This window comes from Cryptomeria japonica, chromosome 10 (assembly GCF_030272615.1).
Source record: "Cryptomeria japonica chromosome 10, Sugi_1.0, whole genome shotgun sequence".
NCBI classification, from domain to species: Eukaryota; Viridiplantae; Streptophyta; class Pinopsida; order Cupressales; family Cupressaceae; genus Cryptomeria; species Cryptomeria japonica.
This window is the reverse complement of record NC_081414.1, coordinates 397103742-397118596: the sequence shown is the minus strand read 5'-3', so window position 1 is coordinate 397118596 and position 14855 is coordinate 397103742. Positions and strand designations below refer to the sequence as shown.

Below are 14855 nucleotides of genomic sequence, written 5' to 3'. Positions count from 1 at the left end.
CTCAGACACGCGCACGTCCTCTACACGTCCACCTCCAGCGTCCCAACACTCTGAGTACTTCCAGGCTTCGACTCGTCTCTGTGCTCCCTCCCGCCGAGGGTCGGTAGGTCACCTAACCGCTCGGTCTTGACCACCTTGTGGCCTCTTCTCACCTTTGATGGAATCTATGGACATGAATCACTCAAGGTTGACATGATTTCTTTTAAGGCAACGGCGCCAAAATGTTTGCTGGTACAACTGGTAAATTAAGTATAGGAAATAATAATGTACATGACAATGCATACCAGACACGACAGAAAATATATCTTTATTCGCACATTCAATTATTACAGAGAAGAGACCAAAGATGGTCGGCCAAGGATTACACTAGATCCGACAATACCATCCCCCTTCCTTGACAGTACATGGCATAATTAAAGGACCCGACGGTTGCCGAGAGGTACACAACCGTCAACCAACTGACACATAACCACCCAAGACTGACAACCCACTCAATACAATTAATTAATACCTTGTCGGATAACAAATATTATCAAACATAACAATAGGCAATTTATGCCGACAACAAACATCTAGCTTTGCAGTTGCTTGAGGGAAAGCAATCCTGGGAAGGAAGGACTGTAATGTCCCCTCTTTCCTAGTTGATCACTCATATCCATCTCCGCAGGTGAATTCAGTGAATAGGAGATGACAGTGTTGGCATGTGGGGTCCTATACTTGACACTTGGGTGCTAGGAAGTGTTATTATTTGATAATATAATGTTATTATAATATAAGGTCACTTTTTCTAAAAATAGAAAAAAGTTAATTTAAGTGACTTTATGGGGTCAAGTTATAGAGTATTAATAAAACATTAAAGCACCCCCATGGCATGCCCCCTAGAGATAATGTTTTTTTAAAAAGGTGGGCAATCTCAATGACAAATAAGACCCTCAAGTTGGGTGAACTTGCTAGGGGAATAATTACTAAATAAATTTCATCTTAAATAAGGCATGAGAACCCTAAAAGGTATGTTTAGGGTTAAGAGGCTATAAAGCAACAAGAGGAGCATTCATTTGGGTATCTTTGAATTCATTTTACATCACAGGTTGAGAATTGAGCTCTGGAGAAGATTTTCAGCAGCATTTGAGTCTTCTGGGAACGGAAACTCCTTGAAGGCAAGTGTATTGGATGAAACCCCAATCCACAGGAGAGAGGGATTCACTTAGAATTCCTATTGGCGCTTCAAAGAACACTTAATTTAGTGAATTGCAGATTTTGGAGGGTTTGTGATCTTCTTAATGCAGCCATTGTACTTCCTAAGCCAGCCATACAACCCTCTTAGGCAGCCGTACCACTTGCAGAACCTCTGGATGCTATACTTGATCGATTCAGCCAATTAAGGGCATAAAACTCATACCAATCTCATGTGCAGCACTTCACAACAGCACTTTGATTATTTCAGCAGGCCACAGGAATAAAGTTCTCTCCAGAATGTTGATTTTTCCAGTAGATTGAATAATCCAGCCTGGGAGCCAAGTGTGTGACTCATTAGATCTTTAGTATTTGTTTTCAGTAATTGTGGTAGTAGCAAATAAAACTAATTGGAGCCACTGTCAGCAGTTGGGAGCTCCTATATTGTATTCGGTGTCAATTTTCCAATAAAACTCATTCCAGGCTAGGCGTGGGATTCTTGGTATGAAATTTTGTTGTCCTGGTGAATTAGAATTCTTGAATCTGAAAATTATTCTACTGCTCTTCCTAAATCAGAATTCTGAAATTAATTATCAGTCACTTTATTTCTACATTTTGAATTCTGAAATTGTGGTTCATTGGTTCTCTTTATGATTAAATCCTATTCAATACATTGGCATCGAACCCCAAGCACAAAAATTAAAAAAACAACATTAAAACCTCCAATTCAGCAGCTTACAAATCAGAAAAATTTCATTACAAATCGGTTGGGCACCTTTCGGTCCCCTTGCCCCTTTGTTTTGAGGCTTTGTGGAATATAGCTTATCTTGCCAAAAGTTAAACATTTCTATAGGTTGCAAGCTCTTCAATTGAGAGGAATTGGAGTGCAAACTCTATTATCCACTTAGTTAAGTGCTATCGATTGGGTGCAAAAGAAGTTGAGGATTTAGTCTTTGTGCACTCCAACTTGCATCTCTTGTCACATAAGAAACTTGCTTACAATGAGGGGTTGACGAGGAATTGTGATCTAACTCTTGAGTGTGCTGACTTAGACGCTGTTGTTGCAGAACTTGGTGAAATCTCTTTAGATGAGGCAGCTTCTACACATGATATGGCTAATGGGAGTGGTATTGTAACTCATTGTGGTTCAAATAAGATTGAACCAAATGTTGACTTTATGCTCTTGATGAAAAGCAATATGAAAATTATTGAACATTAATTGTAATTTTTATTGTTTATCGATATTTGACAAATCATTAAATTGAGGTGATAGTGTCCTACAAAATTTCCTTTGTAAGCCTTTTGGGTTTGCGGGGTTGTGAAGCAGTTGAGCAAGTAAGCAACATTTGCAAGCCCTTAATTGGACTCCACATGTTTTCATAGGGCACGAAAAGCATGCTTGAGTTGATTTGAACATTTTTGATTGGCAACCGAGGTCTTTCAAGCATATTCACTAGTTGACACAAGCATTAGGAGAACATTTAACACCAATTTTGACTTATTGAAAACCACATTGACGAAAGACCCTCAACGGACATTGCAAACCACACCAAGGCAAACGACAACATGGGAAATTTGAAAATGGGTAATGGGAGAAAAACAAAAAGTTAGGATAATAGTGCCTAAGGCACTTATTTATAGGTTACAATGAATATGATTTTAGAGATTTGAAATTAATTATTAGTGATCCCAAAAAGAAATATGTTAAACCAAGTTCTCCAAAAGTTATGTTAAAGGTAGAAGGAAAGGAACTTAAAGCAAATGTACCCTTAAACAATTAATAAAATAATACTAACTACAGTGGCCTAAAAATAGGTCCTCATCCTTGCTGGGAACAAGACACCAAAAATAGCTACTACCAAAAATAGCCGCTACTGAAAATAGCAACTTGGCACATGAGCAACTTCTGACTTCTTAGATTTTGGAACACTTTCACACTAATAATGGTGAACTCTCCAAAGTCCAAACAAATACTGAAACTCTTAACAATTCAATTTTGTTGTCTTGAATTTGAAAATCTTCTTCTCTATGAATTCTAGCACCAATTCCATGTCAACTTCGCAAACTTTGCAACACCAAAATCCTTCATTTGTATGCTTTGATGAAAATCAAGTTATTGCATCATACTTCAAATGATGACTAAAAGAATTACAACTTCATACAAAATATCGTTGAAGATTTTTGCAATCGCTTTTGTTTTGGATTAAGGCAAAAACAGGTTTTGAAGGGGCCCCTGAAACCCTTAACAAAATGATTCTAAGAGGTATAGAATCAGAAATTAACATCCAAAACAAAACGGGCTGCATGGATAAGCATAATAAACAGCAGCCAAAGAGACAACAAAAGCCCAGCCGGGTGCAAAAAGGCAGCAAGGAGACCAAAGCCAGACAGACAAAGCCAGCAACCAAAAAACGGAAAACAACACAGACCCAGTTACATAAGGCTTTTGAGGGTCTCAGCGACCTCAGCCTCAAGGACATTCATTGTATCAGCAGCAGTCCTCATAGCTTTGTAATCCACATTCTAAATAGCCGCCTTTTTCTTCATATTCCCACAGGTCCTTTTGCAGGGTCCTTCTTAAGACCTATTGAAAATGAAAATCTGTGTAATGTCCTCTTACTATATTGCCCAAGAATTTACCCTAAGATCACATAACCATTTAATATTAGAATGTTGACTTACCAAGTATCTTTGAATGGTGCTGTCCATGGTCTGAAAACTGCAATTTTAACTGAAACAACATATGCAGATATACACATAGACATATTCCATATTTAGATAATTTTTCACATTCCCAAACATGTAAACATATTGAAGTTGTGAGAAAGAACATGGAGGGTCCGCCTGAAGCACTTTCCTATACCAAGCCTAAGAGGGTTGTCTACCACAGTGCTCTCCCTTGGTAGCTTGTATCTGCATTTCCCATCCACATCTTATCTCCCTAAAGCCACTTGCCACCTTGTGGGATTGGGCGGGGTCGCAAGTGGAATAGTTGGCCCTCTAGGTCAGTGTACTGTGGTTCTAGGGACCCCTTTGATCTCTAGAACAACTTCTCACCAGCCAAGTATGCCCCTTTCTGCTTACACCCCAGGCCCATCCTACAGGGTGGATGTTTGCCCTCTTGGGTGAATAACTTAAAGCACACAGATAAAACACGTAATGCAGAATAATAATGCCATAGATATCAGATGCAATATATCAGATGTTATTCCATTCATAATCGTTCTTCTCCACAAGTTACATTCGGAAGTATATAAAGATGCTGAGGGGGTGCGAGCGCCAACCATCGCACCGCAACTGCCACCCCTCGGTCGCCAACTAACCAACACAATTACAACTTAATTAACTAGTTTTATTTCCGTGTACAATATTGCCGCCAACAGTGGATTTCAGACAGACAAAAATATCTCTGATTCTATCAACAGAAAAATACATTTAAGTAGTCTTTATTATACATAAACAGTATGTATACATGCAGATAATGACTGGCAGATAATACGTAAGCAATATTTATACCACATAATATTTATTGTGTTTATGATGTTAATTGCTGCTGGTTCAATCTGCTACTTGATCATGGAACTTCTGATGTTAACTGCTGCTGTTGTTGGGAGTAGTTTCTATCTTCCTTCTCATTGCTACCTTCCTCTCTGTGTGATACCTTCCATTGTTGGAATGATGTGTCCCTTGGGAAAGAGTGTCTCCTTTGAAAGGTGACGTGTTTCTTCACAACACAACCGCTTCCCTTAACTACTTCGTTTGCCTTAACAAACCAACTCTTAATGTGTTTGTTCGATTACTTCCCCAAGGTAATACGAATGCTCTTCCCTTCCTTGCATCAGCCCTACCGTGCAGATGTAAATTTGCTTTGGGGGTTATGACAATCTGAAAGTGATCACTTGATGATGGCTTTGCCATCTTGAGAGCTTGGTAACCATGGAGGAATGCAAACAGCAGTATGTCTGATGATAGAAGATTAAAATTATATCCAGATCCTAGGTTTGTCTTTATTTGAAAACCTCAAATCTTCTGAGTAAAATCCTTCTGAAAGACTTAACTGTTGCCTTGAGACTAAAAATTACTAAGTCTGGTTCAATTTATTGCTGATATTAAGTGCCTTTGAGGAAAATTGATGTGGAATTCATTAAAAAGTGTTGAAGAAACACATTACTCGGGCATTATAAAGAATGATCACTGCTGTAATGTGGATTGAAACCCTGTTGCTGCTGCTCCATCTCTGGCAAAAGAACCTAATGTCCTGTTCTAGGGCCTTTGGAATGATAAAAATGGTGAAAGCAATCTGCTAAAAGTGAAGACAAAGTTAATCCTCAAGGATGCAAATTCAGTACCCAAAATTGCCCTACTATGGTGCTGAAATCTGTTTATACACCTGCGGAAAGATGAGAAACAGATCTGAATTTCTGCTTGGAAATCTGAGTGTGAGTTGCTTGTTAAATATGGCAAATCAACTTGCATTTGCAGGAGTAAGCTCAAAGTGTAAGCTTTAAAATCTCTCCTTTTGCTTTCACAAAGCCGAGCAACTAAAAAAAATAGGCACCACTTTGACTCACAGCTGACCGTTCAAAGTGAGAGTTGCATCATAATATACTTATTTCCAGGCAATAGTCAGATGGGCATGCAAAATTGGTGCTTTAGCCAGGTGAATGAATGCTTGGAGTGCATTTTAGGCATCCTTTTCAGGTAAATGTATGGTTTGTGCATGCCACTGAGGCCTTTGCTAGTTTTATGTCATCTTGTGGGTGCAAGCTTTGTCACATAATGCCATGGCAAAAGCCACTTGGGCTCATGCTTATGAGGTTTGAACCAGTGTCAAGTTGGTAAGGGGAATTTTATTATGGGCAGGCCTTGATTGGCATACACCCTCAGTGTTTCAGCTGGGCAAAAAGTGTTCAAGGGCATTTTTGCTGTTTACTGTAGAAAAGGGTGGTTGGATGGAACTTTATGATGGAAGAGTCAGGTTAGGTACTTGTGAGGCTTATTTTAGCTACCTCTTTTTAAGTTGAATTTTATAATGGTTTTGTCATCATAGAAGTGCACTTGGCTTTCATGAGGCAGAACATTGTTTACATATTATTGTTATTGAAGATCTAGGCAGAGAAAGTCATCAATGTTGCCAACCTTTAAATCATTAGTGAAATATCTTATGACAAACTAATCTCATAATTGCTGGTGGAGGCTTAGGTGGAATTAGCCAATGGTTAGGCCTTTTTTTTGTGTGCTCCTCAGAGATTCATATGACTTAAGAGTTTGACACTTATGTCGGCACTTTTATGATTTGGGCAGAATTTTATCTTGGTTAAGTCAAAGGGAAAACCCTCTTCATTGGAAAACTTCACGACTTAAATCCCCTTTGTCCTCAGTGACGATCAATGCAAGAAAGACAATGACATTGCCACTTTTCATGTGCCAATTGGAGTTTCAACATTCATTGCCATCTTTCATGAGCTAATCTGCTTTTGCTTGATCTATCATTCCTTGCTCTTCTGCTGCCCTTGGTATTTCATCATCATTTACTTATTATTGGGCTTGTGTCGATCATCATTATCTTGCAAAATAATTAGTCAAAGAATAAATTATGACAAGGAAACCTTGAAAGCAGACCAGGAAGACCACAATTGACTTGGACTAACGCATGTTGACGATTTAACGTGATGACAAAAGGGACAAAAGTAGTAGGAAAGTTGAGTTTTATATGGCTTTTTCTGCCAGTATAATGTACAATGTACTCATATTTTCTCTAATTTGTATACTCTTTTTACTATTTTCAGTTTACTTGTTGATGTATTCTTTCAGCTTCCATTATTGTTATTTTCTAGTTTCACATTGTGTGCTTAGTGTACTTATACATGCAATTATATACCTCTATTACTATACATTGATGATTTGTCATTCTTGAAGTTCTACTGTGTGAAAACTTTGTATGTTTGGATCTGGAATATGCTTCTCCTTTTTATTAATGGGAGTGGCATTGTCTGCATCCAGTAGTAGTTACCTTCTATTCCAGTATCACAATATGCTTGCTTTTTGCTCTATTTGTCATTTTCTTGGAGTTCTTTCATGTGGAGCATAAATTTCCAGAATAAGGACATAAATATATTTTGTTTTGCAGCTTCTGAAGGACTTCCCAAAAGACTTGGCATCACTGAAAAGAGCCCAGGTTCTTTGCTTTTACATTGGCCGACCAGATTTTTCTCTACAGCTTGTGGAACAGGTGTTTTTATCTGTTTCATCAACGCTTGTCTGATGCATATTTGCAAAGGCATTTTTGAGCATTTCGTTCTTTGTGGGTTATTGCTCTTAAACTAGTCTGACCTAAAATATATGTTATAGACATGGATAGATTCACTTATAATGTTATGCTGCAAAAGGTGCTGATTCAGACTCAACTTGATGGCATGAAGCTTTATATGAATGTCAAAATTTAATATGCTTTTGTGAACATTTAGAAAAGGTTTTTTTCTCTTTTTTAAGTATTCTTTCTAATATTCATCCTGAATAAAAATTGACAGCCCAATAAAAATTAAATTTAATGGTAAGAGAATTTTTCTCTTCACATTCAGTCTTTTAGAGAGTAGAAATGTTGTAGTTCATAAGTTTACTTTTCTAAGACAGGTTTTGCCAGAAAATCAAGATGAAAACTACATATATGGGATGCTTTCATTTCCTTTATTGGAGGTTGGGAGAATGAGAGATGCAGAATTGGCAGCAAGGAAAGGCTTGGCAATCAAGAGTGATGACCCATGGTCTCAGCATGCGGTGTGTACCATGCCATAGGAAGCACACATCTGGTTTCATCCTTTGCAAGATAAATGATTTTTCTTTAAGATCTAAACAGAAGTCATATATCACTTCTGCTTTTCACCTTTTTTATTTGTCTGAAGTCCTTGATATTTATTTGCTCCTGGTACAGTTATGCCATGTGTTTCAACATGAATGCCGTTTTAATGAGGCTGTCCATTTTATGGAAACATGTGCTGATTCATGGAATGCTTGCTGTTCATTCATGTAAACTCCTTAATTTTTCTTAATTACTATTTGGAGATCTATAGATTTCATGATATAGTTGATTTGCAATTAGGTTTTTTCATACTTTGATATACTACTGCATATCAGGTACACTCATAACTGGTGGCATCTAGCATTGTGTTACTTGGAAGGTCATGCACATTTAAGTAAAATATTTGATATATATGACTCTCATATCTGGGCTGCCTTGCAACAAAATAATGTTGACTCTCCTCAGGTTGGATTATGTTAAGCCTTATATACTCTTCTGGAATTAAGTGTCCAAGTTAGTTCATGCAAAACTGGCTGTTTTTCTTAATTTTTGATTACCTGAGCAAATTAGAGAAACTTAATCTCAAATATTTATCTTCAACTGGCTGTTTTCTGGTGTTTCAGGTTTACTTGAATGCTCTAGGTTTGCTCCTGCATGTTCATGTTCGTGGAAATTCTACTGATATCCATGATAGAATGAGAGATCTTGTGGTTTGCCTTATGGATCAAGTACGTAACCAAATCTCATACAAAATAAATTCAAAAGTAGCATATGAGACTGTGGTTATTATATACATTATGCTTTAGATTTAATGCCACAATTTATAAATGAGACCAAACAAATCTTTGCAGCTTTGTAAAGCTTTTGGATAAACTGTGTAACAATATCTCCCCTCTATGTATTGGATCTCTTGTCTTGGATTTCCTAGTGATGGTTCATGGAGTGTGATCCAAAACATTGAGGCAAATATTGTTGCATGGTTTTATCGAAAAGCTTTACAAAGATGCTAACAATGATTATATGTATATATATGAAAACATAAGAATAGCACATGTAAGAGGGTGCATGAATTGTTAAGATGCTGATTCCATGAGTTTCACTAAGTTGACTTAAGGAAGGAAATTTAAAGGGTGTTTGTGTATAAATGCTTCATTCATTCATATTTAGGACAGAACCAACGTAAGCGAGCACATGAATAGTTAACAGGCTGATTCTATCTTCACTATTCTTACTTAAGGAAGGAGAGTAAAGGCTATTACATGTATAAATATTTCTCAGTCATCATTTAGAAATTAGAATCCTCACCAGTTGTTAAACACATTCTCTATATTCAAGAGAAGAATCTGCAGCTCTTTAGAAAATTAATCACATGTCTATAACGGAACAATTATTCACATATTTTCTTCTTCTTTCTGTTCTTTAAGCAAAGCAAACCACTTTTTAGAAAACTGTTCTATTTTTTTATCATCTTGAGGAAATATATGAGCTATATGTTTTCTGTGTATAATGTTCCCTCAAGCAGATTTCCAACAGCATTGATTTAACCCATCTATTGTAAATTCCTTAGGTGGAATGACTCTCCTCCGGGAATTCGTGATATGAAATCATTTTTGGTACTTCCTAATCGTGTATCACTAATAAATATGCTATTTTTGCTAATGGATGGGTGAGATCTGTTCTAAACTTGTGATTGCATAAACGAATCAGAATTCGAAATTATGATTTGTTATTAGATTAAAAATTTGAATACTGCTGTATGGAATCAATTTTTGATTGTAAATTGTACTGTTAAGAAATCTCTAAAATTCAGATTCATAATATATGAGATGGAATGTTTTCGGCTTGTGCCTGGTAGTGTATGATTCCTTCTGCGGAATCCATTTTGGGACTTCTATTGATTTTGAGGATGTTCTTTTCCCTCAAAACAAACACAACACTTTTGTAACTATTGTAATTATCTCTTCTATATTATATTAAATATGTTATGGGCCTTGGCCTTTTGCGTTTAAAAAAAATATATATATATGAGATGGAGAGATAAAACGTAGTTGCATTCACTCTAGAATGGTGTATGGAACTTATTCCGCTTCATCTGTTTTATTTAATTTTTGCTTCAACTGATTACTGCCTTTACTTTACGTGATCTATTAGGAATCCTGTTAATAGATTCTTTTTTTTGGTCTCAGCCCTAGAAGGGCTCTTTGTTTTTCTTCTGCTCAAATTTTGTTGTACCCATATGAAAATTTCGTAAAGTGTCAAGCTTTAAGTCAAATCATTATTTTTCATTGAAACAGATGGTCATATTGCAAAGTTTTGCCCTGTTGGTTTTTGTTGTCGTATTTTTTTCTCTTTGAAGGGATCATGGAAGGAAGCTATAGAAGTCATTCATCACAGCAAAGAAAGATAGTTTCTGTTGAATAAATCTGCCTAGGCAGAAGATCAGGTGCAAACCTATAATGGAAAAGCAAAGTCAAAAGAATTTAAGTCTGAAACCCCATTTTCAGGGGAGTACCTTATAAATGAAAATGTATTCAATTTTTCAAAAACTAGATTTACACTATCAGCGGCGCACCTCTGTGAGGGAAAACAAACTCAAAGATCTAGTTCAAAACATGAATGTCCTTTGATATTGTGTTTTCTAAACAAGATTTTGATATGTTAGATGATGCGTTGGATTATTTCTTAGAAGTATCTTCTTATATCTAGAAATCTAGTTTCAAAAGTTCTTCTGATATTTCTGCCAAAGAGGATAAATTTTTTGTTAATGTAACTGTTGTCTTTGGTGTCCCTGATAGACCTAAGAGTTTGATAATCTACATTAATGGAGAAAATCTACGACCAAAGAAAGTAATAACTATTTGTGGTGACCCTTCTATGGTTCGCCCTCCGAGTTATTAATTGAAACTTGCTCAATCCAAAGAAACATTAATCGTTTGGGGAATTAATCAGCAAAACAAAAGTATAAGATTCTTTGAAAAAATCGTGAAAAAATCGGGAGAAAATCGGATTTACAAAAAAACGTAAAAATTGCAGAAAAACAATCAAAAACTACTTTTTTTTACCATTTAAGGGCATTTCCATAGCATAGAGATATTGTAGGCAAATAAAATAGACACTTCAACATATGAATTGTAGAAAATAGATTTTCGTTGTTTATATTCATATCGCTAACTACATTGCAAAAAAACATACCACAACATAAATAATATCTAGATGGTGATAGATGTCAAAATGTCGATTACAATATAGTTTGTGACTTTGTACAAAGTCAACTTGTAAACTAAGTACAAAATTCCAAAAAAATAACTATACACAATGACATGCTAGAGGGCAGTAGGCTCTGATGATGAAGCTCCCAGGTGAGAGCCTCTCTTAGCTCGATTGAACCATTAACGATCCCAATTGGCTTCCCTCATGATATCAAAATCTTCAGACTCAAGTGGAGTATCATGATGATCATGATCATGATCATCATCAACAACAATCAACTCACACTCTGGATCTATCTCATCAAGGTCAACTGGCGAGTCTTCCTCAATAGTTCCTGATTTTTGCCATGCAGAAATTAGTCTTTGCCTTACGAGTGAGAAACATATTGAATTGTGAATGCAATTTCAACTATTGCAACTATATATTAATATTCTCACCTTGAGCTTTCTTTATCTTTAAGTGGAGGTTGTGGTGAACGAATACCAAGTCATTCATTCGTTGTTGTGATAGGCGGTTGCGTTTCTTGGAATGTATGTGTTCAAAAACACTCCAATTACACTCACAGGCTGATGAGCTGCATGGTTGGCTCAAAATGCGCACCGCCATCCACCTTAAATTTGGTATTTCATCTCCAAAAGAAGCCCACCATTGAGCTGAAAAACACATTATATGGAGGTGATATTAGTCTTCTATCTTAAAATATTAACAAACTTAATGAGCATGTTGGCAAAATAAAGAGATTCTCAAAAGTTTATAGAGTCTACCTGGTTGCATGGTCTTCCTGCTTTGCAAGGCAGCCCTACAAGAGAGAAAACCCTTAGCCTGTTTGTACACTTGCAACTTTGCCGTAGCCGCATCAAATTTTTCCACAGTAGGAAACATTTTCTCCATGCACTTGAAGAAGCCTTGTTTGATCTCAGCATCAATATCCATGTATGGAGTCTTTTAGAATAACAAAGGATTGAGAAAGTATCGCATAGCATGGAGAGGAGTGTGCATCTGTCCATCCCATCTCCTATCAATTATGTCCCACAACGGCATATACATATCCTTGTTATTTCCCAACTTACTCTTTATCACCTCCTTGGCCCTATCCATGGCCTCATACAAATATCCCATGGGGGGTTTCTCCCCATCCACAAGTCTCAAAACTTTTACTAGAGGCTCTGAAAATTGAACAATTTGTTCAATCGATTCCCAAAAGCTGGTAGAATAGATGAACTCTGTCGCTACTATGCCTTTTGCTTGATTTCTGAAGCTAAACTCCATCCACTCAGCTGAAACAAACATTCGCCTCAAATTAACTTTTTGCTCACATAGTTTCTGCAATGCAAGGAAGTTTGTTGCAAATCTTGTCACCCTCGGTCGAACTAGCTCCTTGCCCCCAGTGAAAGAGCACATCATAGACAAAACCCTTGTGTGATTATAAATAAATTTGGTCACCTTGTGAACCTTCTGAAATGCCTCCTTAACCCATTCAATTTTTCCAATGTCCTCTAGGGTTAGATCAAGGCAATGTGCTGCACATGGTGTAAGAAAAATAGAAGGGTATTTATCTGTCAGAAGTTTCCAAGCAGCAAGACATGCAGCAACATTATCAGTGATAAATTGAACCACATTTTGTAGCCCTACATCTGTAACTACCATTTCATACATCTCAAACAATGCAGTTGTGTTTTTTGAAATATTAGATGCATCCACAGATTTCAAAAAAACAGTGCCAATCTCACAAGAGACAAGGAAGTTAATGAGAGTCCGGTTCCTTCTATCTGTCCAACCATCTGACATAATGCTACAACCAGTAATAGCCCATTGTAACCGATGCTCTTTAACAACATCTTCAACATCCCGTACTGCATCTTGTAGCATTCCAACCTTCAAAGACTCAAAAGATGGGGCTTGAAAACCCGGACCTACAGCTACAATAGCATCTACCATAGGTTGCCAATATGGATTTTTGGAAGCATGGAATGCCAAGTGAGAGGAGTACCAAAAATTACCGATTGCCTTCTTTGCTTGTTCTATGACATTTTTCCTCCATCCTGTACTCTCCAAAGTGGTTTGTGATCCTGGTGTAGTACGAGGTTGGAAGAAAGTACTTATGTTTCTTCCACCTGTGTTGGTCCACATGCTATAGAACTAGGTGTTGACCCAGATTCATTGAAACCCCCTTCTTCACCATCCTCCTCACTCAAACGGTTCCTCCTGGCATTTGCAGAACTAGAACCTAGTTCAACCCCTGTTCTTTCCTTTTTGGCCTTGCTATCAGCAATCCCTTCAAGAGCTTGCTTTGCCTGATACGAGACATCTGCAGGGCATTTTTTGCATATCTCAGTGTTATTTCCTCGTTCTTTTGACAAATGCCATTTGAAATGATAAATTCCACCACTGATGTCCTCTAGACACCAATTGCACTTGACCTTCGTGCTACTAGGAATTGTTGTGCAATGTGTCCACGCAGAGTCTTTTAGACGTGGCATTGTGATGAAGAATCAATTCTGCAAAGACATTACACTCAGTGTTTAATTCTTTGGGATCTAGGGTTAGGTTTGTGTATATTAATTGCATTTGTATTTCATTGACATGTGAAACTGGAAATCTAAATGTAATTGAATTTCAAGATTGCAATAACTTAAGATATGTAATTGAATTTCAAATCCCAAACTGAATTCAAAGAGATATACCCATATGAAAGAAAAAAATGTTAATATTGTTATATAGGAGTAACTCTTTTCTAACTTGCTGACCTCCAAAAATCCATAATCCATAATCCAAGGCCTCCAAAAATCCCTAACTAGCTTCAGAAAACAATACAATTAGATGTCCAATACAAAGCTAAACTAGTCTCTTAAGTGCAACAAACGAAGAGAAAACAAATAGTTGCAAGCATAGACTTAGTGAATAGCCATTAAGGAAGATAGCACTGTTGCCATAATTATATTTGGTTTTCAGACAATGGATGCAGTAATCATATGATAGGAAATAGAGATATGTTTGCTCCTCTAGATAATTCTGAGTCGGAAGTTAAATTGGGAAATGATAATAAAGTGTTTGTAATGGGCAAGGGTTTCATTAATCTTTTTAAAAAACATGTTGAAACAAGATTTATACAACTCTAGTTGGTTTTGGATGCCTACATTGGAAGCATTAGTTTTTACTTGTTATGCGAAGGAATTAATGTTTTGCCATGGGCCATTTTCAAGTATAAGCTGGATACCATACTGTAGTTAGGGTGAAGAAGGAAGAATGTGGGCTTTCCTTACCAGCTTGGTGATCTTGTATGTGGGGTTTGCTTTGAGTACTTTTGTGTGGCAACAAGGATATAAGCAGTGATGACTTACTTTAAGGACAAGCATATTCAAGGGTTTGGGTGTCTCAAAGAATTATTCCTGGTGTGGTATTCTGCCTTTATTTCACACCTTCCCTTGCTCATTAATTCTGAAATGAAAGGGATGGCCCTGGTCTTTGGAGTCTATGAGCTGAGCATATCTTGCAATGTGGATAGGCATTGAAGATTGGTAAGCTAAAGCAATAAGGAAAGGTCTGTTCGAATCTTTTGGAGGCATTTTTTCAGGCTGCAACATCATTATTCTGGCTGCTACAGAAATAGGGAAACTCGGTAAAACCTCTGTAGACATGAACAGCAAGGAGCACTTCCATGGTACTTGTTTGG

General features: G+C 37.0%; 1 protein-coding gene across 3 annotated transcripts in view; it reads left to right on the top strand.

The window, feature by feature from the left end:
- LOC131038538 (uncharacterized) overlaps positions 1–14855 on the top strand; it is a 158469-nt gene that overhangs the window by 18014 nt on the left and 125600 nt on the right. For 2 of the 3 annotated variants that reach the window (XM_057970997.2, XM_057971000.2), the window contains exons 3-7: positions 7304–7405; positions 7807–7950; positions 8105–8199; positions 8308–8437; positions 8596–8700. In XM_057970997.2, the coding sequence (XP_057826980.2) occupies positions 7304–7405; positions 7807–7950; positions 8105–8199; positions 8308–8437; positions 8596–8700 (576 nt within the window). The remainder of the gene's footprint in view (positions 1–7303; positions 7406–7806; positions 7951–8104; positions 8200–8307; positions 8438–8595; positions 8701–14855) is intronic. The other variant, XM_057970998.2, reaches the window with a different exon arrangement.